This window comes from Lissotriton helveticus, chromosome 6 (assembly GCF_964261635.1).
Source record: "Lissotriton helveticus chromosome 6, aLisHel1.1, whole genome shotgun sequence".
NCBI lineage: Eukaryota > Metazoa > Chordata > Amphibia > Caudata > Salamandridae > Lissotriton > Lissotriton helveticus.
Window position 1 is genome coordinate 1,945,538,414 of NC_136067.1, and position 25,589 is coordinate 1,945,564,002.

At 45.0% G+C, this 25,589-nt stretch overlaps 1 protein-coding gene across 2 annotated transcripts in view; it reads right to left on the reverse strand.

Moving 5' to 3' along the window:
• LOC144761974 (cysteine-rich secretory protein 2-like) overlaps positions 1–25,589 on the reverse strand; it is a 298,644-nt gene that overhangs the window by 129,035 nt on the left and 144,020 nt on the right. For both annotated transcript variants that reach the window (XM_078647144.1, XM_078647143.1), the window contains exon 5: positions 5,748–5,890. In XM_078647144.1, coding sequence (XP_078503270.1) covers positions 5,748–5,890 — 143 coding nt within the window. The remainder of the gene's footprint in view (positions 1–5,747; positions 5,891–25,589) is intronic.

Here is a 25,589-nt window from a genome sequence, read left to right on the forward strand (position 1 = left end):
CTGTCTGTAGTTATACTTTATTACAGTATTAATAATAATAATAATAATAAAGGAATCTTATCGTGCGCAAACTTAGCCCAATGGGCGTCAAGGCGCCTAAATCAGAAAACCAGCTCATGACAACAAAAACCCTGCAGTTCAACCTATGTAGGCTCTTGAAAAGCACCATGTTTTTAAGGCCTTTTTGAACAGATCCAGGGAAGGTAGAGTTTTGATCTCCATGGGCACGATGTTCCAGAGCTGGGGGGCAACGACAGAGAAAGCCCTAGCTCCCCATCTGGTGAGCTTGAAACGAGGGACAACAAGCTGAAAAGTCCCGAAGATCGAAGACACCTTGTGGGATGATAACGAGTAAGCAGAGAGCTGATGGCGCCTTTCGGCCCATCCTCGAGGGCTCCATAGGTCATGCAAAGAATTTTAAAACAAATTCTGTGCTGAATGGGCAGCCAGTGGAGGTCTCTCCTCGCAGTAGTAGCAGAAGAGGCCCTAGGGAGATCTAGGACGAAACGTGCAGCAGCATTCTGCACGATTTGCAGCCGATGTATGAGGCCCTTGTTGGACTCCATGTAGAGAGAGTTGCAGTAATCTAGCCTGGAACCAACAAGGGCGACTGCAATATGCTTACGTGCTTGAAGGGACAGCTAGCTGCGAATTCTATTGAGTGTTCTGATTACTCCCCAGCAGGTTGCAACCGTCCGATTCACCTGAAGGGACATCGAGAGTGATGTGTCAAACACCACACCCAGATTTCTGGCAGATTGAGAGGGAGTGGGACAGGCACCAAGAGAGGGAGGCCACCAATCGCTCGACCAGACATCTTGGTCCTTCCCAAAGACCAGTACCTCAGTCTTGTCGCCATTTAGCTTCAGGGAGTTGATGACCATCCAATCTGCAACATGTTGCATACAGGACCTGAAGCTAGAGGCAGATGTTATGACTGAGGAATGGGTGAATGACACCATAATCTGGGTGTCATCGGCGTATGATACCACCTCCATTCCCTGCGATCTTACAAGCCTAGCAAGGGGGGCCACGTAGATGTTAAACAGGGTCGGACTTAATGCCGACCCCTGTGGCACCCCACATTGCAAAGACTTAGCTGGGGAGAGGTGGTTTCCGAGCATCACTCTCTGTTCCCTATCAAGGAGAAAGGAGTTGAGGAGGCCCAGGGCCGACCCGGTGACACCTGCCTCCCTAAGCCGAGATGTTAAAATGGCAGGAGACAAGGTGTCGAATGCGGCCGTGAGATCCAATAACACAAGAACAGTAGTTTGTCCAGTATCAGCTTTGCGTCGGATGTTATCGACTACAAAGGTGAGAGCAGATTCTGTGCTATGATGTTTTCGAAATCCATGTTGGGTGATGTCAAGATACTCCGAGGCCTCGAGAAAGGAAGATAAATTACAATTCAGATGTACTTCTAGAATTTTCGCAGGTGCAGGGAGCAGGGAAATGGGCCTAAAATTTTTAAGGAGGCCAGGATCAAGTGAAGGTTTCTTGAGAAGCAGCTTCACAATAGCCTTCTTCCATACCGATGGGAAAGAGCCTTGGGCAATCGCCTTATTCATCACCTCCAACAATGAGGGAAGAAGACTGCTCCTACACTCTTTCAGCTTTTTAAGAGGTAGTGGATCAAGCGGAGAGGAGGATTTTATCCTGTCAAGTAGGAGATTCAATCCTTCCAGAGACAAAGGTGGAAAGTCCGAAAGAAGACTAGAAGGGGCTGTATCCAGTGACTCAAGAGAGCTTATACCAGGGGGGATATTCTCATCCAGAGCGAGACATTGTGCTTCTAGTGAAGTGTGAATATCAAAGATTTTTTTATGAAAGAAGTCTGCAATGTCGTCGCAGAGATGTTGAGAACTGACTAAAGGGTCTGGAAGTTGTAGGGAGCATAACGAGTCCGCAATGTTGAAAAGCTCACTAGAGGAAGTTAGTGAGCTAGTAAGGTTGGAAAAGTATTCCTGCTTCTCCAAAATCACTTTTTGCTTATACTCCCGTAGAGCAGACTTATGAGTTTCCCGGTCCATAGGATCCCAAGATTTCCTCCACCTCCTCTCACTGCTTCTGCAGCCCTGTCTTAGTAATCTAAGATGGTCCGAAAACCATGGTGCTGATGGTTTACGTCGGGCTACATATCGCAGGGATGCTGGGGCAAGTTTTTCTACAGCATTGGTGATGGAATCCTTCAGGTCTTGGGCTGCCTCATCCGCATCTTTTGGGAAAAGAGCCTCAGGGGAAGGGACAAGAGAGGCAAGAGCCTCATCCGTGAGGTTTTTAAAATTTCTTCTAAGAACAAAAGGGGTAGTCACCTTCTTAGTGGAGTAAGAGGTGGAGAAGGCTAGTTGAAGAGGAACAGCAAAATGATCGGTCCAGACCATCGGCAGAGGTGAGCCACTGGAAAGTCTCAGATCATTAGAGAATACCCCATCGAGGATGTGACCTGCCTTATGAGTGGAACTGGTAACAAGCTGAACAAGATCACATGCTCCGAGAGATTCGACCAATGATAAAGTATCATTAGAGTCTACCTCGTCGAGATGGAAATTGAGGTCGCCCAAGATGGTAAGAGAGGGCTTTCCAAAATATGGTTCAAGAATTCTAAGTAGGTCTGAGGGAAAATTAGCTCTGTGACCCGGCGGCCTGTAGATCAATATCCCCGTAAAAGAGACCGATGGAGCACAGGTAATACAAAAGTATAAGGCTTCAAAACGGTCCTGAGGCGAGGAAAGAGGTTTGACCATACATATAAAGGAGGATTTAAAAAGGATGGCAATGCCTCCTCCTCTACGTATAGGTCTATCGAGCCTATGTAGGGAATACCCTTCTGGGATGGCTAAAAGAAGGTCATGTCCAGAGGAGTCGGTAACCCAGGTCTCCGTAATGAAGACCCAGTCCGGCTGTCTTACATCAACAAAGTCGTGAAAGGCAAGGTTATGTTTGATAAGCGAGCGCACATTTAATAGAAACCCAGTTCTGAGAGAAATGGTGGACATAGGGGGGGAGGGAGTAGGACTAGTAGGACAGGGGACGAGAGGATGGAAGGAAGATGAACAGGCCATACAGCGGCGAGACTGTAGTATCCCTAGGGGGTAAAACAATGCCCAGAAGGGCATACGGGAGGTCTGAGAGCCAAGAGCGCAGATGGAACATAACGCCTAGTTGCCTTACCGGATAGAAAAGGTGTAGAACCCAGGTCCAGCCCGGCCTGCAGCCCGTCCTCAGCGCAGACGGGCTGAAATCTGGCGTAACTCCAGCGGAAGACCGGCGATCCCGCTGCGCGATGACGCTGCGCGTATGCATGACTGTAATTTATGTAGGTCGAGCCTCCTATATGAGGACTAGACCGCGGAATGGATCGATCCTCACGTAAGATAGCCGCCACCGTGACAAGGGCGAGGGACCCGCGAAAATGTGGTGAAGTAATCCAATTAGTGTGCAAGTTGAGAGGAGAGCAGTGCAGGTAAGCGAGACCCAATCTTAAAAGCAGGGAAAAATGTTAAAACCAAAACGAACCAAAACACAAAAAAAAACGGGGCTTTAAAAACAGCAGTAGTTGCACAAAACGGGGCTTTTAAAACAGCAGTAGCTGCACACTGGTCGAGCGCTACACGAGAATGCGTCAAAGCTGGTATAAGGACGCGCCTTCATCAGCAAAGGCAATAGGTTTGGCACTGGGGGCCAGATTTTTGGCTTTGTCAATGTTTGTTTTGTTTTGTCATAGTTTTTGTTAAACTTTATTGTTGAGAAACCATTGCCCCACACCATGGCTGTAGTGGGCAGAAGAAAAATGTGAATGGCACAATAGCTGATCAATAGATGATGAGGACTGGATAAAGGCCCCTTTAAGTAAGAATATTATATATTTTTTTTATTGAAATCAAAAGGTGTTGTCTAACGCAAGACCTAAAACAACAAAAGCATTTACAAAGTCAATAAGTCTGACCCTGGGTTCCTGACATTTTGCTTTTGCAATACTAGTTTTGTAAACCAGGCTAAAAGTCACTGAATTAAGTTACTTTGTTTGTAGATGTGCTCCTTGTGAAAGGACAGAATTCTGTTACTCAGTAAAGTTATGCATTGATGAATTGGGCTCATTCATTGACCCACGCTGTACTGTAACCGATGGAAGAGAAATGTCAAAGACAAAACAATAGACCAATGGGTGAAGAGGTCGTAGTGAAAGAGGGCTGAAAGTATATTATTTATATCATTTTAGTAAAATTGAAAGGTATTTTCAAATGCCTGACTTACAAGTGTCCTGTTGGGAAAGTGAGAGGAGATGCAACTTCTGGCGTCATCTATTGGTATTAACCATGTTAGCCGGCTTGTCATTAATAATAATGCAACTTTGGCTTAAAATCTATAAATAAACCTTTGAAGCAGGAGTGTGGCCCGGAAATACAGGACTAGGGAACAAGGGCACAGGGGCGGCTCCTCAATTGGAGCGGTGGAGCATAGCCCCATTTAAATACCAGACCCCGAGATGAAAAATAAAATGGTAATTCGTTATTATTTTATTTTTCAGCCTCGCGTCCCGAACAGAGAGTCAGGGCTGGGTTTAGTGTGAGCAGCATCACGGAGGAGGGTGAGCTGTCTTGTGACTAGACAGGCAAACAAGCGCACTTTGCTACCTCTAAGCCAGCTGTCTTAAGACAGCTGGGTTAAAACAAGTGCAGGCCTCTAGAGCGCTGTGCACCAAGACAGGCCGCTCCCTCCAATCAATGCACTGCGCTCATGCTGCTGAGAGTAGCGCCAGGATTGGTAAAGGGAGGTGCTGTGGCCTGCACCGCAGTCACAACGAGGCCCAGAGCGAGAAAGTCCTGTAGTAAGGTTAGTATTTTTTATATATTTTAATTTTATATGCGCCCTCCCGTTTATTTTTATATTTTTTTGCACGCACATGCCTGCCCCCCTCCGTATAGATGCCAGCCGCCACTGTAATGACACCTCTGCCCCTTCCCGGTTCAGAAAATCCACAAAAAATATGTATCAAGTTCATGAATGTTTATTCACCTATTTAATGGCCTTGCTGACATTTAGCTTTAAATTGAATATGCAGTGAGTAGACTGCCCTTTGGAATAGCTCATTGAAGCTCTGATTAACACCTAGTAGTAACATGTGGTGGCAGGGTGATCGGTACACATTTGTTTCTAGGTGATCAGTGATTTATGTTTTAATTAGATGTCAGAGTGCAGTCATTATTGTCAAAGCAGACTGCTTCACACAGGTGAATGCAGTGTTGGCAATCCGGTGCTGTGTGCTAGTGTTTATTGTAAATTAAATCCACCAGCCTCTGGTCTGACATGCGAGCATCTATTCGAAATGAATATTAGCTCGGTCACAGAAAATCTTTTGCATACTTTTTATGGGACTGTTTACACACACATTTTCCATACATTAGCTTGGAATGAATCCCGATTAAGCATTTAATGAACCAGAAATATCCATCCATCAATGGTGTGCTGTTCCAGAATACTATGCACAGACACACCCAAAGTACATCACAAGGTATGAAACTTTGTTCCTTAAACCCTATCATATCTATTTTATATTGTATTACAGCGTACTTTTAAAGACATACAGAATATAGGGCCATTATTAGCTGTAACAACATTTTGCAATACTAAGCATGTGTTCTTAGGGCTTTTGTTTGAAGTCAATTTGGCTTACATTTTTTTTGATGAAAGAACAGGTCAAAGTTAGTCCATAAGAGAAATAAATAAAGAGCACAATGTTTGTGTACCTGGGTGTAATGTCCAATCATCACCCCTTCTCGTGTTGCACCAGTGCCGTACTTGAAACCCTTGTTCTCGTTAGACCACAGTTGGATACTACTATCCCACGGCAAAGACATTCCCTTAACAAGGTTCTCTCCACAGATGGAAGCTGAAAACAAGACAAAGTTCATTAAAAACATGCAAGGTTGACCCCTGCTCCCACCAATGGACATTTCCATATAAAATTTGAGGTGAATTTGATGTAAACAATGCATTGTTCAACGTAGGTGCAATAATTTAAGTCTTAAAAAACGGGGAGGGACGGTCATATAGGGCTGAAACAGGAAACTTCGGTTGCGATTCATACGTCACAGCCTGTGCCTTCTCGCAATCTCCTCAAAGCTTGGACTATATCTCTACATTTTCCTGTTATCTCTGCATTTCAATTTACTTTCTGTGTGGTTTCTGTTATTTTTAGGTCTGGTGCAGCGGATGGGTATTTTGTGTCTGAGTGCTTCATCCATTGCCCATTTGTGTCAGTCCGCTGAAGTTCTTAGCAGTGTTTTCAGGGCAAACGGCCTTTACAATGCGGGCTCAGCCACGCATGCCATTTCCTCGCACGCAGAACCACATTTGCCTTAACTACGCATATGCCTTAACCACACATCTGCGTGCTTAAGGCAGTGCCCGGTCTAGATGCTGAGATGGGCGGACACAGGAAGAGGAAGGATCGGGAGAGGACGAGGTATGTTAAGTACTGCAGGGCCGGACTGGCCAAAGCGGGCACCAGGCGTTTTCCCGGTAGGCCGCTAGGTGGGGGCCGGTTTTGGGCCCCTGGGGGTCGTTTTTGGTACTGGGGGTCGGCAATATCGGCCCCCTATAAGAAAATCAGCCGAAACAGGCCCTCGCAAACTGTTCAGCTGCACTCCCCCTCACCCCAGGGGGGACCGACTGAGCAGTTTGCCAGGACCAGTTTCTGTACCCAGTCCGGCCCTGGCTGGGGCCAGGTTTTGGGGCAGTGGGTTGTAGTTTTTAATGGTTGGGATCATGTTTAGGGCTCGGGTGGGGTTGTTTTCAGGGCTCTGGGTTTTGGGGTTGTTTTCAGGGCTCAGGTGGGTCGGGATTGCTTAGATGAGTCGGGTCGTTTTTATGGCTGGGGGTGTCACACACGTTTTTAGGGCTCCTTGGGAGGTTGGAGTAGTGTTTACAGGGTTGGGTTAGTTTTTAGGGTTATGGGGGTCTGGGTAGTTTTAGGGCTCGTAGTGGTCAGGTAGTGTTTAGGGCTTGGGGGCCCAGGGTACTTTTAGGGCTCAGGGGGGCAGGCAGTGTTCGGGCTTGTGGTAGTTTTTAGGGCTTGGGGGGGCAGAGTAACTTTTAGGGCTCAGGGCATGGGGGCTGGGGTGTGATCTTCACCACACATATTCCTTTACCAGTCATGCGTTTACCACGAAATTGCATTGTGCAAACGCATTGGTTGTTTGGGCAGCATTGTAGAGGCACGCATGGTTTAGCCTTGCATGCCTCTGTCACACAACCTCTTTTTAGTGTTGACCGACAGAGGAAAGAATCTGTCTCTTCGCTGCTCTCCACAATCACTTGTTATATGAGAAACCTTGTTGTTTCTTACCTCTTATCTAATTCTTCTCCCCTGCATTTGCTAGGCTGGACTACTACCATGCTTTACTCTGAGGAAGGCAAGCTCCCAAACATTGCATGGCTCCTGCTGCTCGTGCCACTGCTCAGATCTGATTCACGTGAGCCAGGATGCAAGTCTGGCGGCAGACTGCATGGGAGCACTGTGGGCAACATGGCCCCTAGGTCAGACGAGTCACTAGTGCAGCTTCTTCCACCACTACATCCAGTGTTGGACTCCTATTTCAGACAGTCTTGCAGTGCCAGATGTGTTGGCTTGAAAGGGCCAGTATGGGCTACGATGGACCAAAAAAAACAGCCCTAACACTGGTCCTTTCAAGCTGGCCCTTCAATTCTGCCGTGTCTGCATCTTCTTTCCTAAGAATTGGCTGGACAAATGCAATTTTCCAAATAGATTGATAGATACCTGGGTTTAAGGATGCATCCCAAATCTGGTTAAGTGAAGGATTGAGTAACAGGGCGTGTAGAGTAAAAAACTTAGCCGGGCATGGGTCAATAGGAGGTCCAGATTAGACTTTGATTAGTTCTTTAAGGGACACTTCAGAGCTGAACTTGTGAAATTCAGACCAGGCATCTGAGCAGTGATGGCTAGGTGGGGGCAAGGTTAGAGCACCTTACGAAGAGAAAGTAGAGTATATTGCATGAACTTTCGCCTGAAAGAAGCTGGAAAGATCCTCACACAGAGTGGCTGAAGGCGCTATGGTACTTTTCAAGGCCTCCGGCTTGATGAAGACCTGAACAATCCTAAAAACTTCTTTGGCAGAGTTGTCAGAAGGTATGATTTGATCAGCAACAAAGGCCCTAATAGTGTGGCGTTTGAGTTTATTGAATTTTTTTAGTGCTGCTTTTTAAGAGCTCTTAGTCTTCATGACTTATGTTTTTAGCCATATCCACTCCAGCTTCTTACAGAGGCTTTCCTCGATGTGGAGTTCGACTGTGAACCAGGGGGTGGAAGGTTTGTTTCTGGCGGCCATTTTTATTCGGGGCTATTTTTTTTAAGGGCTGCAGTAACCCAGCAGTTGAAGGTGGAGGCATCACAGCTAGGTTCCCCTGTGAGCAGTGGAGAGGTATTTGATAGTGCTGGCCCCATATACTCAGGGGAGACTTTCCTCCAATTCTTTCTATCTTCGTATTTTGCTCTTGCTGGATCCTTGTAGCTGGGACCAGCTAGATTAAATGGTATTAGGCTGTGAACTGACCATGTAAGAGGAATCGGGTCTTCCACTTTTAAAGTAGAGACATTGATGAAGATCAGATTTAAAATATGGCCAGTTTTATGAGGAGGAATAACCTTTTGGATAAGGTTTAGTCACTTCAGGGCGTCGGACAACTGGGAGGCCAGGAGACAGCTGTCATTGTCCATGTGAACATTGAAGTTGCCCAGGACTACAAAATACGCGTGTCTCAGTGAAAGATCCGCAATGAGATTGCAAAGCTCAAGCAGCTCAGAGGACTCAAGAGTCCAGGAGTCTGTAAACCAGTAGTCCTGCCACAGAGAAGGTGGGGGAGATTTTAATACTGAAGGACATTACTTCAAGTAGTCTGGTCTGTTCAATTCTTTTATGTGAGATCTCCCAGTGATCACTTAGGATCACGGCAAGTCCGCCCCCCACTCTGTTACCTGTCCGATTGGCTGTAATTATTCTATAAACTTCTGGAATGGCCAACAGTATATCAGGGTTAGAGCTTTCTCTTACCCATGTTTCAGTAAGAAACAAAAGGTCCCAGGTTTTTGACTGAAGTGTAAGCCAGATGTCATCCCTATTTTTTGGGAGCGATCTACAATTGATTCAATATGCACTAATATTGGGCCCAGCGGCTGGCGTGTGTGCTTTGATGGACATTGCCGTACTTTTGCCCTTACATCTGCTTCCCAGGATCCATCCTTTATCAAGTGCAAAGGAGCATGCCTTACAACACAGCTCCCGGCCGTGGCCCTCTAATTCCAGAGTACATGGATGAAGACGTGCTGGCCAGGCGTAACCTACCAAGGACAGCTCAAGCAGTTGATACCTTGACCAGACAGTTCTTGTTGATGGATCAGGAAGGGCAGCGTGACTGGCGCTGGACGCGAGCCGGATGGGCAAAGACGAGCGCGCCAGCAGCGCTTCGGCTGCGCGCTTCAGCTGCACGCTTCGGCTGTCCCATCCTCTTTAAATGGGAAGCGTGAGTTGAAACAAGCTCCGCCCATTCCAGCATCAGAGTGCAGCTGAGTAGAATGTTGCTGCCAACCCCGCCCTCCACACAATCGGCATGCCTGCCATCGTGGACCGGGACGAGTGGCAGGTAAGATGCCTCACCAACTGTGCAAAGTGCAATCAAATTCAAAGTTTTAAAAAGTTTAAGAACACGTACTTTAGGAACAAATGCTTTTAGGAGAGTTTCCCCACTGACGGTAGCCACGCGAGCAGTCCTACCAAGATTCGCTGCTCGTCCGCGGTCCCATCTGCTTTAAATGGGAAGCGCGCATTAAAACGACTGGTTTCTGGATATTACCCTTCACCAGCCAGGCTATCATGATATAGCAACACATGGTCTCCTCTCTTTACAAAGCAGCCCTTTCTATAAATCAGGACACACAAATACACACATCAAATCAAATGGCACTTGTAAAGCGCACAGCTACTCTATAGAGTGTCCCAGCGCTCACAAATAAAACAATGCAAGTTACGGCCTACGAATACAGATGTTTCTGGAACTGCTTGTTTCTTTCTTACAACAGCACTAAAAGTCTTGCTTTGGAAAATGTTGACTCTGTTTGTATCATATTTCTGTGTCCATTGCAGTCAGGGCTGGACTGGGAATCAAAAGCAACCCTGACTCAATTTGTCAAATCAGCCAGTGCTTAATTTGTAAGAGAATAAGTGGTCTTGCCCAGCGTTTTGCTGAGAAGTCTGCTGCTGGCTCTATCAAATGACGGGGCTACGTAGTTTTGACTCCACTTCATGCCTCTTTTATTAACACCAGACTCTCCCCATCCCTTTATCCCGTTTTTGCAGCTTGTTTTTCAAAACTGCTTTCTTTCTTTTTCTCTGTTTTTCCTTTTTTAGCTTCATCCTTCTTTCCCCCTTTATTATTTGTCTCTCTGTTGCTCAGAGTCAAAGTCAGTTGAGCAACAAATAAGTGCAGGTCCCCAAACTAAGTGCCAGTAGGTTCTACCTGCAACCACCAGCTCACATTAAGCCTGACCACTGTAAGAGAGTTTGAGAGGAGGGTGTTCCACCACAAAGACATTTTTTAATCAAATTACAAAGGTAGTACGTTTTGCAACACATTTTTCATTATAGGACCATGCCCAATTATTGATTGGATGGAGTCTGGAGACCCTGCTGCATGGTACAATAAATGAATAAATAGTTGTGTGGATGAGGAGCATGAATTAATTAAAGAATGAATGCCTATGAATAAAGACTTTTTGCTTTGTGAGCGGTCTCAATGCACTGACCAACGGTACATAGTCTGGTTTTCATTCTAGCTTCTTCATTAAAATACCACCCTCTGCACACACTACCATCTCCAATCTCTTTCAAACATGCAAAACCCAGATGCATTTAACACAGTGCACAGATGTATCGCCTTAAATAATTTAGCACAAAGCATTAAGGTTTGATCTAAAATGGAAAAGAGAAAGAAATAATAATTTAGCCGCTGAATAGCAGAAAACAGAAACCAGGAAACAACCTTGCTTCAATCCCAGCTTCTACTGGACTTTACTGTGTGATCCTAGACAATTACTCTAAAAAACATATTTTTATTGATTTTCGATAGAGATGTCGTAATTTTTTAGGAACTAATGTCAGCAAACTGAGAGAAAATAAAAAACAGCATACATCTATATACATTTTGCTAAATAAAAGAAAAAACAACATCCGATAGTCAATTCAAAATATCAGATTAACTCATTGCAAATAGTTCATGATACCTGAGGTCAATTGCAGCAGTTACAGGGGAGCTTCAAGAGAGAGAAAAGGGGAGGGAGGGAAGTAGGTAGGTGGAGAAAAGGAGCTTAGAGAGGGAGAAGATGTAAAGGAAAGAAGGATGGAGATAAAGAGAGGGACAGTGAGAGGGAAAGGAAGCAGGGCTGGTTTGATCATTTTTTCCAGGTTTAGATTTGGTTTCCCAGTCTGTCCCTGGTCCCACCCTCAGGAGATTGGAGCCCATGGCCTCCACTTTGCTGGTGGAGCAGCACACCATCAACCAGGGTTCAAAGTCCCTCCTTGTTGTTTTGAGACTGAACACCAAAGAGGCTTTAAAGTATGTATTGGAATGCTCGAACCAATCTCAGCCACTGGTAATTACTTGGGTCACATACCAGTCCATCATTATTTTGCACATAATGCCACCTCAGTTTGGACCCCGTTATATGCAAATCAGTCTTGACCCTGTTTCAGCAGGAACAGTAGGTCGAAACCATACTGTGGTTGATTATGCTTCCTTCGGGACAGGGCCTCGCCCAGCAGTTCAAGGCAGACTTTTCCCATGTGGAACAGCTTCAGTGCTCCATGAACATGGGACTCATGTCTAGACACTTAGGGCATGGCAATGAGAAAAAAGTGATGGGTGGATGGTTCAATTCAATTTATTTTATTATGTTTTGGCTCTCAAAAGAGGGCCACATAAAAGTGTACAAACTTCAACACACAGCAAATACATTTACAAAAAAGGAGAAAAAAGCAAGCACCAAACATATACCATTTGAGAGCCCTAGGATGAATACAATACTAACATGTGCACAAAAACTACACAAAGTCGGAACGTCAAAACATCTCCCGGAACATATTAATAAATAACTAGGAAGCCTTTAAAAAAATTAAAAATATGAAAGCAGAACATTTCATTGGGAGGGCAATAAAGTGCAGAGAGGAAGCCATTCAATGTGACAATGCCCAGACGAAGACAGATAGTTTTTAACCATCTGAAGCGCAATTTACGAAGCCCAGGGCAGATCAATAACACATGCATACAGTCCTGAATATTCACTTTACATAAATTGCACAGAGGAGATGAACCATTCCATTTAGATAACAATCGATTAAGGGGTATTAAATCGTAGCGTAGAAGAAACCAAAATCTACGTATACCATGCGGTAGGGACCATAAAACATAGGGTTGAGGTTGTTTCAACTGATAAGAATCAAGAAGAAGAACTACATTCCTTTTGTCACAAATTGATTTTTTATCAGATAGAAAACATAGGTCCCATGAGGCTGCTTTCAACACCGACTTTAACTGTAATGGAGAGTACAGGAAAAGAGTAGTTTCATCTAGATTTAACAGAGTTACAGCTTTTCTAAAATTACAAACAAGTTGAGAGAACTCATTAAAATTACCCAACAATTCATTTCTGAGGAGAGCTCTCATTGTCCCTACTTCAGCTCTAGCCAGGCAAGCCACCCATCTTACAAGGGCACATAATCCCTGGACCCAACTACTCCTAAGCCCAAAGTCGAGCCTACAGGCTGCCAGCGAGCACGCAGTATTCAAGGATGTGAGAGATCTTAGGAGCTTCCCCTCAATCTTATGGCAAAAGTCCCATTTTTTCACCTCAATAAGTTCGATACCATACAGTATTGTAGCGGGGATTTTGGATCTGTATACTTCCAATAAACTTGGAAAGTGCCGTTTCCCCGTTGCATGGTATAGGGAATTTAAACCTTTGCCATGGGCAATAGCTTTGCGTGTACAATGCTCTATATGGAGCTTCTCACTCAAGTTAGCTGTAACAATTTTCCCTAAAAAAGTATAAGACTTTACCACCTCCAGTTTTTGATCCCCAATAAACCAACCATAATCTACAGATCGGCACCTCTTCCTGCCAGCTATACACATGACTTTACTTTTGGTAATGTTGATCTTCATGGCATGGGCTGCCGCAAAAGAATGCAAGGCATAAAGCCGATTGGCTAATCCCTTAGGAGTTAAGTCAAGGATGACGACATCATCGGCATACATCATACAAGAGATCGATGCCCCCCCCCACCACCGGGGCAATGCCCTCCCCGGCAGCCAAGGCGGCAGGTAAATCTGCCGTATATAAGGAGAACAAAAGGGGAGCCAATAAACAGCCTTGTTTAAGGCCATTCGAAGTTAAAATTTTATCAGACAACCCCCTTTCGCCCACCAACGAGACCCTGCACCAGGTCTCTGTATGTAAAGCCTTCACCAACTCCAACAAATAGTGCGGGAGCCCAAGCACTACCAATTTTCTCCACCGCGTTCCACGATCAACTTTGTCGAACGCTGTGGAAAAATCAATAAAGGCGGCATACACAACCCCTCCTCTCACCTGAACATACTTATCTGTAACCACATGAAGGGCTGTAAGGTTATCTAACGTACCGTGGTTCCGACGGAAACCGGTCTGTTCTATTGGCAGAATATTGTTCTCCTCGACCCACTCGGAGAGGGAGGTTAAAATACATTTCGCAAATACCTTTCCGATAGAGTCGAGGAGCGCAATCAGACGGTAGTTACTAGGACTATCCCTAGTACCCTTCTTAAAGATAGGGACCAAGATACTTCCCCTCCAAGAGGCAGGTACCATTTTAGACAAAAAACAGGCTCTATACAGCGGATACAAGATTTTACTCCACCTTGCAGGATCAGATTTCAAAACCGTCATTGGGAGTTCATCTGGGCCCATTGCCCCTGAGACGCGCATCGATTTTATAGCCATCTCGATTTCTTTTTCAGCGGGGTAATTACTAAAACCCACAGAAGTGGCACCGCTGTCAGAATCATTACCAATGGTAGGGCCGTTGGTAATCTCATCAATTAAACTCCCATTCCATGAGTAGAGATCCCGAATATAGGTAGACCATACCTCTTCCGCTATAGCGATAGGAGATGGGCTTACTCTAGAGCCACACCCCCTGCCGATTATTGCCCTAAATTCTCTGATCCTGCCGTGCACAACTGCTTCCCTCAGGCTAATCCATACCTTATCCTCCCCTTCCTTTTTTATTTTTTGCCGGAGTCTACTTCTCTTTCTTTTTAGCCTGGAAATTTCTTTTCCGCGATCCATGACTCTGTCGAGATATTGTTCACGGACTAATTTGTTTATTTCCCCATTCAGGCTACGTAAAGTACTGGGGACCACCACTCTGTTTTTGGGTCGGGGCATTTTTTTTGCATACAAAGTGATTTTTCGCATAAATTCTGCAAAGTAAACCATTTCATTCCCACGCCACTCATCTAAAACTAATAGGGTATCGGATAGAAAATCCTGCACCCCATTAATGGCTGAAGGATTCCAAAAGCACCTTCCAGAAGAAACATGGAAGGCCACATCACTACTGTGCATAGACCAAGGTGCGATTGTCAAAGGATTTAAAGAAATGGTTACAAACAATATGCTATGATCACTCAGAGAGTTAGCTATGACCTTAAGGTCCAGAATAGAAGGAAACAAACCATAGTCTGTGATTACATAATCTAGGATAGAAGACCCGAAGGGAGACTTGTGAGTAAATTTAGCAGGCACATCCGACGGTAATCTCCCATTTAATATGAGTCCGTCGACGACCGCTAGTTCATTTAGCAAAATCTTCCCACGTTTATTTGTCACTAATTTATCCGGGAAGAGTGATTGAGGAATGAAATACGCCTCTTCCTTAGGTTTATTCCTAAAGTGTTCCAAACTAACATTGGAGATTTTGCAATTCAAGTCTCCCACCAACATAATTTCCGGAGGAGATGGAACATTCTTGATTAAAACAATATATTGAAATACCTGCTTTAATATCACATTAAAACACTCCTCAGGAGGAATATAAACATTCAAAATCACAATAGGGGACTTTATGCCGTTGTTAAACAGATTCTCAATGGTTATAGCATGGAACAATTTGCTTGGATCAATATAATGGGAAAATCTCCATTGCATTTTGTTGGATAGTAGGCAAGCAATACCCCCCCTAGCATGACCTTTCTTGGAGGGGACAGCAGGCACTTCCAGGGCATAATAGTCCTTAGAAACCTTCAACGTATTAATACACCACGTTTCCTGTAAACAGATCACATCAGCTCCCAGGGAATATAAAAAATCAAATTTCTCTGGGCTACTGTGAATCCCTGCCGCGTTCCAGGAAATGATATTTAATGAGGTGTTAAAGATGTTGAAACAGTCTGGGATTATCTTTAGTTCTTGTAGATAAGGCACTTTGCAGCCAGTTCCACCGATTATTGTCCTCAGAAATGGAGGAAATCTGAGTCAGCGGAAGTGGCTTTACTTGGGAGACCAAGCGTTTTCCCTTAGATACCCAAATCCTCAGGTCTCTAAGAGGAGAGGCTGCACCGTTTTGCTCCTCTCCTCTGAATACCTCCCCAGAAAACAGGTTTGTATTACCAAGCTTGAAAATCGGAAGAATATCAATACCTGTACTTTGAAAGTGCTCCGCTTGTTGTAATATCAAATTTACAATGATAGGTGAATAAAATTTAACCCTTATACTCGTTACCTTAACTTCACCAAATAGGGAAACTAACTCAATGTCCCTAGTTTGGATATGGCGGAGACTTTCTATCTCATTAAAACGTTTAAGGAGCCAAGCTCTATTTAAGGGTAGGTCCCCGTCAAAAAGAGGTAAGAAGTCTAACTCAAGAGTTTCCACTGGAGCTTTTAAAGCTGTTACGGGGCGATCCGAAACATGGCGATCTCCCCTCTCAGCAACTACTAGGAAAGGAGAGGCCAAAGGATTAAGAGCCCCCGATTGGTATTGAATGGAATCTCCAGTCGCAGTCGGTAGAAAGAGACTAGGGAGGGGGCCCCCCCTTTGTGGGATACCATCCAAAGATGTTGACGGACACAATTCACTTTCTACCTTAAAAAAAGTAGAAATGGGGGGGTTCAATTCCATATCAATAACCGCATTTGCGGATATAGAAGAAGGATCTGCAACGATCACTTCATTCTCCAGTGTGGTCGGAGAATTTTGAAAAATTATCCGACGCTGCCTTTTCTTCTTGTATTTTCTTAATGGTTTCTTTTTATTCCCCTTATTCTTTCTGAGTTTACCATTTATAACCTTTATCTCCTGTTTATCATTGATAGGTTCTTTGTTATTTTCAGACATGAAGATGGGAAAAAGATCTTGAGCTGCTTTAAGGCCAGATGTGGATTTATCTTCCTCCACAATCTCAAGAACTGAGTTGTTAATACAGTTGGGCACTGCAGTTTGGGGCATAGCTACAGTGTGTGCTATCAAGACCGATGTCCCCACTTTCTTGTCAAGATCCCCTGGAGCCACATTTATTTCCCCCAATGACAAACCATGTTCAATCACAGTGGGGGGGACACTTCTCGTTTCAGATGACTTTTGTAACAAGGACTTCAGTATTTGGGTGACAGACTCCAAAATACAATCCGAGTTACCAACAAATTTCCCTAAAAGAGATAAAATAGAGGCTAATAATTGTTCCAAAGCAATCATTGATTCAGAAATTGGTTTTTCACATGCTTCCCCTGGCCGGCAAATACCTGATAGATCAAGACCCGGGGGCCCGGAAGCAATTAACAAATCGGACATATCCTGACCATTCAACGAGGGGGTACTACTGTACAACAATAGACCAGATGGAGTAGCACCCCCCGAGGTTTTAATAGGGGCTAGAGACTCCACTTTCCCTGTACTTACATAACGGCCGCAAAGATCAAAGTCAATGGATAGTGATGACGAATCTCCACCCAACTGAACCTTCGGCGGGGTTTGGGATGCAGATGGTAAATTAGATGGTAAGTGAGTGAGTTCCCTATCAAGTACTGGAAAAGCGAACTCACTCTCATCATTCCCCTCCGAAAGGACACGGGGAGGAGACACCACTGATACAGACTGTTGTAGTACGGGCTGCCCAAGAGAGGGCAGCAGGGGTATAGTGGCTTGACTATGGACCCCTAAAGCCATGGCACAGGCACCTTTTTTTGTAGATAAATTAGCGGTCTTAGGGGAGGGCAAATCCCAAAACTCAAAGAGTTGGCATTGGCCCTTCAAAGGGGGGTTATTTACAGATTTATTTCTGGTGCGATTAATATCATTGTTCACAACAGATATACCACCCACTTCCCTACCAGACCGCAATTTCTTAGACATATTCTAAACAAATGTATCCACAAAATGATCTTATAAGAATAAAATTACTCCTGAAGAGAAAAACACAGAGTAATACGGTCAAACACAGAATAATATGGTCCTCCTAATAAAATAAAAAATATAGTCCAGGAGATGCAAAAATGACTGCCCGACGATGAGGGCAGAGAAAGTTACAAAACAGTTTCAATAAAAAGTTACTTTCTCCAACAAACAGGCGTATTTCCCATAGGCAAATGAACACCGGATGTAAATCACTGTTGATGAAAATAACTGGGCCCAGCCCGGCCTACCTCGGCCACTGAGGGCCACAGAGGGTCCGCCCTTAGTCCGGGCTTTGTCCCGGGATCTGTCCCGCACACGCGTCCCGCTAACGCGTGGTCCGCCCAGGTTAAATGCGATACCAGGTATAGGGGGCGGAGACACGGGAAGAGGCAACAGGTGTGCTTGGTGGGACTCGCACAGCCTGATGGGCCTCGCAGTCCCGTCCGCCGGCGCTTGCAGAAGTCCCACGCAGATTTCAATCTCCAAATGAGGCTCCAAGCAGGCAATGCACTACAGAGTGCTCACAAACCTCGAGGCACACAGAATCTCCTCGGCGAGCGGCACCCGCGGAGCGGGGGCCGCGAGGAGTATAAAGGCAAGCAGGGGGGCGGAGACACGGGAAGAGGCAACAGGTGTGCTTGGTGGAACTCGCACAGCCTGATGGGCCTCGCAGTCCCGTCCTCCGGCGCTTGCAGAAGTCCCACGCAGATTTCAATCTCCAAATGAGGCTCCAAGCAGGCAATGCACTACAGAGTGCTCACAAACCTCGAGGCACACAGAATCTCCTCGGCGAGCGGTGGATGGTTCTGTAGGGTGATTAGTGTCGAGGAACACGATAATGGGGCATATCAGCAAGGGCTATATCTCAGCTTTTTTGGCTTTAAAAGCCAAAAAAGCGGATATAAAACTATCGCCCTATCAACAACAGGGTGCTAACATGCAAAATTGCATGTTAGCACCCTTTTTCACTATGCCTCCCTTTGCTTCTCTAATGAGATGCAAAGTGGGCGTTCCTTCCGAAAATAACTGGAGAAATGTCGCTAACCGACATTTCTCAAATTATCAATCGGCACTCTAACAAGCATAGCGATAAGAAAAGTAGCGCTAACCACAGTTACCGCTACTTTCCTTACGCCTGCTTTTAGTTTGACTTAGCCATAATATCCAATGGAAGGTGGATATCATGGTTAAGTATGCAGTGCCCTATAAACAACGTAGTGCCAAACTTTATGCGATTATCGCTGGAATCCCAGCGATAATTGAACAATTGGCAGCTAACTCAGGTATTTTTATCGCTCTGGAGTTAAGTGTCGCTGATAGCGTGCTATCTCCGCGATAAAAAGAAGCGATAGGCGGCGATAATTATCCTAGCGCTAAGTGCGATTAGCGATAATTATCGCCGGTTGTTGATGATATGCCCCAAAGTCTTTCTACAAAATGAGATATGATAACATTAACTCATTGTCAGAAGGCAGAGAAATCACTAAGCCTCAACTTCCTAGAGAGATATCAGCTTCTAATAACAGAGTACACCAGTTCTACGATGCCTTTTTAGAAGTGAACAAAACTATATCTAACAGTTAAAGGATGCATTTTGTGGAATATCTTTCAATAGAGTACATCTACTAAGTGGACATTTGTCCTACCTCAGTTTTTGTGTGGCTAAATAAAGCACAGATGCAAAAAAAACAATTATCCTACTGCTCCCATTTTTAGTACTTACATTTGCAATATCACCTAAAGAGGAAGAGTTTCTGGAAGTAGTTCCTTGATTGGAGCTCAAATTGTAGCTCTTAATTGTGCTGTTCATCAGATTTTAAGTTGTTTCTTTTCTCATTTTCCTAAAGCGTTGGAATCTCCTTTTATGTGCTCTACTTTTTCTAGGAGTTGCAGATACAAAAGATCACTTATAAATTGGGAAAAAGGTTTAAGAACGGCCTTTTCAGGTGACGCCTTGAGTAACCTTTCATGGCTCGACCCCCTCAGTTACTTCAAGTTACCAGAGCAGAGGAATCTTTTCATTTAATATTCTTTTTTATAAGTATTTTTTTAGTGTTTACAATGTATGTACAAGAAACAACAACAGTGCACAATAAACACACCAGTGTATCAACTTCACACAGCAGTGACAGCCTCATGCACATGTACAGAGATCGGGCGGGATGTGCAAGAGTCAGAGATGCTATAATGCATTTAATCTCATTGGTGGGTTCCGTGATAGAACAAAATACCCTAAAGTAAGCTTTGGAACTGTAACAGTGATGGGGAAAGTTGAAAGGGCTGGGCCAATAAGTTGTGGATCTATTCTAGAGACACAATCCAATGGTTCTTTAAGCAGCATGAAAGCGTAGAGGGGAGAAAAGTTCGTTATTAAGCCAATCAACTGACCAAGAATCCTCTTCTTCACATAGTAACCACAGACAACTACGTGAAGTTAGTTGATTTATTACAAAACCAAAAATAAACTTATAAAATATATCCTGTTCTAATTTGGCTGGAAAGCTACAAGCGGACCATTTTTGTACTTCTTCTGCTTTTTACTTGCAACAAAATCTGAACTCTGCAATCATTTTTCACAGCTGTATTTGGGCATGCTCATCAGCACAACCCTTGGATTTACATTTTAACAAACAAACATTTTATGGAAAGGGTGTGGTCTGGATGCCGAAACATCATGGCTTCTTAAGTGAGAGCTCTCTTTGTGAACAACGCACCCCGTGCAAAAACAAGACATAGAGAGTTGCTCGGGACACCCGGACAACAGCTGTGAACAATGTAGCCGACTACCAAAATATCAGGAAAGGTTTTGTGCTATGGCATGGATAAGAAGTTTGGGGAGCCCTTCCTAAGGAGCTTGGAGAGTGGGTGGTGAGTGGTGAGTGGAAGTCACTGGCAAGACAGAGAGATAAGAATGCCAGGTATGGAAGGGCACTGCCAGCAGCGAGGGATTACCAGATTGATCCCACGCCTTGATGTGACGAATGCGTTGGATGCACAATCCGGTGTCGGATGCCTGGCTGATGCATGCGCCCTGACCCACTAAAAGAGTCACAAGTGGGGGCATGCTTGGCCCTGCAGCTGTGCGCCTGCTAATCTGAAACCCACGATAGTCAGCCAAGACGATGGAGTGAGCTGGGTGATCTCCGCTGCTCGAGGAATCAAACCACTGCCTACAACAGAGGCGCTGAAGACATTTCAAGCCCCCGGCATTGAGAATAGTTGAATTCCTGGCCCCTGAACTGCCACCATTCTTGCCTGAGCCCGGCTGGGTGATCATGCCTTGATTACGTCCTTCGGGGACATGGACACCAATGAATCTAAGGTCCTTAGTGGCCAACTGATATAAGTAGCCAAACAAGGCTCTCTTCATTGGGGGGTGTGGGGGCATGATGTGGCAGGATGATCTCTTCACCAAGTTTGTGGTTGAGGGGCTCACACGATGCCCAGGGCACCACCTAGTCCAGGAGACAGAACCAGGCCCTACATAGCAAAAATTCTGAATTACCAGGATTTCAACCCAATCCTCAGGACATTACGGTATATCAGCCACCTCTAGTTTGAAAAGAAGATGGTGATGGTGTTCCCTGATAATTTGCAGAAGGTACAAGCTATGTGGTGCTATTTCAACAAAGCAAAAGATGGCGCTGATCAAAGGCAACATTGAAATACATGATGCCCTTACCAGTGAGGCTACAGAATTTTATAGAGGCAGCACTGTGGGGATGACTGGAGGGATGGCGACCAGTAGAGCTCTGTCCACAGTCCAGGTCCAGAGACTTGCTGGCCAAGCAGAGGAAATACTGTGGGTGAGGGGGCAGGGCAGTTCCAGAACCAGAGGAAACACACTAATAGGGGGTCACAAAGGATCTGCTGTAATTTGACCGGAGCAAGGAGCCCGAGGAGCCGTGGTGGAGGGGCATAGTTTTCTTTTTTATACCACTACAGCCCACCCCTTACCACACGGAGTGAACTCCATGCAGAGAATCACTGTGTAGACAACCAAAGTTTAAGGTTCGAAGTGGTTTATATGGAGGCAATTCTCACAAAAATATCTGGATGGTTATGACAACTATACCCAAATAGTAAGTTGACACCAAAAACGTATTAATAGGGACAAGGAATGAGGAAAATCATGTCTCAAAGGATAATTATTGTCTTAAAGACGAGAACCCTCACTCACCCGAAGGTGACATGCTTCATCATTGGGTTCCCTCTTGCACACTGTGACCGCAAGGTACACAGTGTGGGCTACAACTCTCCCTCCAGAGAGGAGCGTGAGGTGTTTTAATTAACTCCAATGTTATGATGAGTGAGGGGCAGAGTGCAAAAATGAATTAAAGCTATCTCCACCAAGGACATAATAAAAAAAAATGGTGAGGTGACTAAATTTCATCTCACACGTGTGTGGTGACATGGGTATTGCACTGGTTTTATTAACACGGGGTGTATGTTTCCGAGGAAATTGTGGTTATTGAGCAATATTGACCCTGAATGTTTTTTTCACAGAAACCGGACCAGACTGCAGCTGGTTTCATGGTTCCCCATACATATTAAGTATAGTAACATTATTATTATTGTTCACGTTATAGCAGAGTGACAATTTGTTGGTCCTGACGAATGCCACAAACTTTTTAGTCATCAAGCCAGAAACATGTTGACCTGACATATAGGGAACATCCATACCCCTATTTTTCAAACAGTTTTTACTTCTATCCGCCTAGGACAACCATTAAAGTTTTGTGTCCTTGGTGGAGATAGTTTTATTTCACTATTTTTTTTGCATTTTTGCACTCTGCCCCTCACTCATCATAACATTGGAGTTAATTAAAAGACCTCACGCTCCTCTCCGGAGGGAGAGTTGTAGCCCACACTGTGTACCTTGCGGTCACAGTGTGCTAGAAGGAACCCAATGATGAAGCATGTCACCTTCGGGTGAGTGAAGGTTCTCGTCTTTAAGACAATATTTGTCCTTTTAGACATGATTTTCCTCATTCCTTGTCCCTATTAATACGTTTTTGGTGTCAAATTACTATTTGGGTATAGTTGTCGTAACCATCCAGTTATTTTTGTGAGAATTGGAGTTTAGGAGTGTGGCTTGGATGGTAACAATCTCTCCTGAGTTGACCTTATAGTGTGATTAATAAAAGTTTATATGGGGGCAAAAGACACCTCAGGTATTGAGCTGGCAATTTTTAAGCCTGCCGCATGAGGCAGTTCGGCATAGGGATATGAATTTAAAGAAGAGGGAGTTAAGGTACCACTGAGTCCTCATAGAAATGCATCAAAATGTGATCAACGGCTCAGCACTCAGACACCCACCCACACAGGGACACAGATGCGGACAATCGAGAGAGACACACACCAACCTTAGGGATGAGTACAAGAGAGGGACCTAACATAGGGACAAGAGCTCACAATCCCCTCCTGGAACATCAACCGTTAAAGAATAGATTGAAGAATGGGGTAGTGTCACACTTCTTACTACAAAATAGCCCAGATATTATTATATTGCAGGAGACCTATCTGGTTGTGAATAATTGTGCCTTCCTGGGAAGAGGCCGCTACAAGGACCTGGCTCACGCGTGATTCACCATGGGCTCCTATGGGGTAGTCTCACTGGTCCACAAATCACTTCTACTGGTAATCTCGAAGACGTGGGAGGACCCAGGAGTGTAGAATACAGCGATTCAGGGCAGATGTGGTGAAATGTGGAGTGTTTGATGGTAGCCTCCTGGTATTTTCCTCTCAGACTCAAGTCCTTGATGATTCTTAAAATGGGTGACTGACTAGTTCAGGTGCCAGACATGGTAACGATAATGGGGGGAGGGCCCAAACCCCACCATGTAGGGTAACCTTGACAGACTTATCAGAGGTGACCAACTGTCAGAGGTGGACACCTTATGTAAATGTATACTTGTAAAGCGCACTGTTACTCCATCTCGGAGTGTCCTGGCGCTGTATACCGCTGGGGAACCCGTCCTGGCTTTCCCTGTGAGATGGTCCCACCTGGGCACCCCCAAGGTGAAGCCAGGCATCCCCGGCGCTGACAGGGCCGTTGTGGAGATTAAGCAAGCTATTGCCCAGAGTTGCAGAGTGGGACCCCTGGTTAGCTTAGGCACCTAGGCGAGAATTATCGAGTCCGCGGACATTGACCCAAGACCCTGCCACATCGGGAATTGAACCCTGGTCCCGGGCTGACCTCTGCTTCAGGGTCTGCTGCTTCTAACCAGTGAGCCACACTTCTCTTATTGTAGACTCTCACCACAACCATAGAATTGATGGATTTGCGGAGAGAGACACACCCAATGGATCAACGGTATCAAGGAGGGGATGTGCTTGATCCACCCGGTAGTTAATAGTGAAGTAGAGATAGTAAACATGGCAGAGGGAATAGCCAAGGCCTGGTTCATCTTGCAAATTTATATCGCCCCGTAATGGGGAACTCAATGGCTGGACTGCAGTAATCTATGGGAGAGATATCACCACTGGTGCTTAGACAGTAGGACTGAAAATCGCTAGATAGGGAAATAAGCTTAGAAGAGATCTGGACAGCAATTCAACAACTTCAGTGGGGAAATTCTCCGGGGCCCAATGGCTTCCCCACAAATTCATTAAATGGGTGGGAAGATCAGTAGAGAAACCTAGTTGTACAGGGGTGTCTGCCCAGTGATCTTAGATTGGCTACCATTGTTCTCAGTTATGCAATGGGCAATCCTCCTGAAAAGTCTGCCGCAAAAAGGCCAATCACTTTGCTAAATACAGAGGTAAAGGTCAAAGCTGCCCAATTTCCTAAGGCATGTGATTGCCAAACTTATCACACCAGATCAGTCAGGCTCTATATTACTGATCCACTTCTTATAACCTTTGACTGTTGGTCAGAAGTCTGTCGAGGTGAAAGATGCAACAACAATGGGCGGTTCTGCTGGCCGTGGATGCCGAAAAGGTCTTTGACTCTGAGATGACCACTCTCCCCTCTGCTGTTTGCCCTGGCACTGGAGCCACTCATGTTGGATACCGGTATATGCCAAGATACAGAGATTAATGTGTGGGTCACGAATGGCCAGATGTCATTTTCCTTGATGCTGATGACATGCTCTTATACCTGTCAGGCCCATTACATTCCATCCCTAGAGCTCGGGAAATACTCAGGGGTATGCATTAACTGGCACAAGTGTGTGGCATTTTTGGTAAACCACTAGGAACCACTGACAGACTGTCCATATTACTGAAGAGGTCCTTAAAGGGATTTAAAACCCTAGTAATTTATGTGACTGTAGACCACAAAGAATTCCCAGGACAGAACTTAGGAGAAGTCCTACAAGAGTAGAAGCAAGATCTGTGACATTAAAAGAAACTCTCTAAGTCTCTAATGTGCAGTGCAGCCCTGTATAAAATAGTTGTGCTGCCCAAATTCCTTCATATGCTCCAAAATACACTCTGGACCTGATCTCCAGTTGTACTACAGGGTGACACAACTACTTGTGGTGAATGAGTGGGCTTTTCTCCCTTACAAGAACCCTCATTAATGGCAGGCAGGCAGGTGATGGATCTAGGGAGTATGTGCATAGGCTGTATGGTAGGATTAGAGCCACCAGACACACCCGCCACTGACAGAATTGGTGTTAACCTATGGAAATAAGGCCACAACAAAATTGAGATAGAAGGGAAGGGTGACACTGTAGACATCTCCGTGGGAATACGGTAAGTTGATGGATCTGAAAGTATTGGAGGGAAAGAAACAATGGGGTAGGATAGGGATAACAAAGATGGGTGATATCTAGGGCACACAGAGAGTCCTCTCCTTTGAAGAGTTGCAAAAGCAATAAGAACTAGTGGACAATCAGTTTTTCCACTACACACAGGTCAAACACACCCTTGTGGCTATGGAGGGATACTGCATGATGTGGCTGATGAACCTCTACTGGAGAATCAATTACTAGAAACACCTCTGCAAAAACATGCCATTCCACAAATTAACAGGACACTACTATTAGCCAGCCCCCCCTTGGCGTACTGCGGGACACCTGGGAATGTGATATCAGAAGACTAGCAGATGAAGATTTGAAGGAGGCATGTCGTCATCGG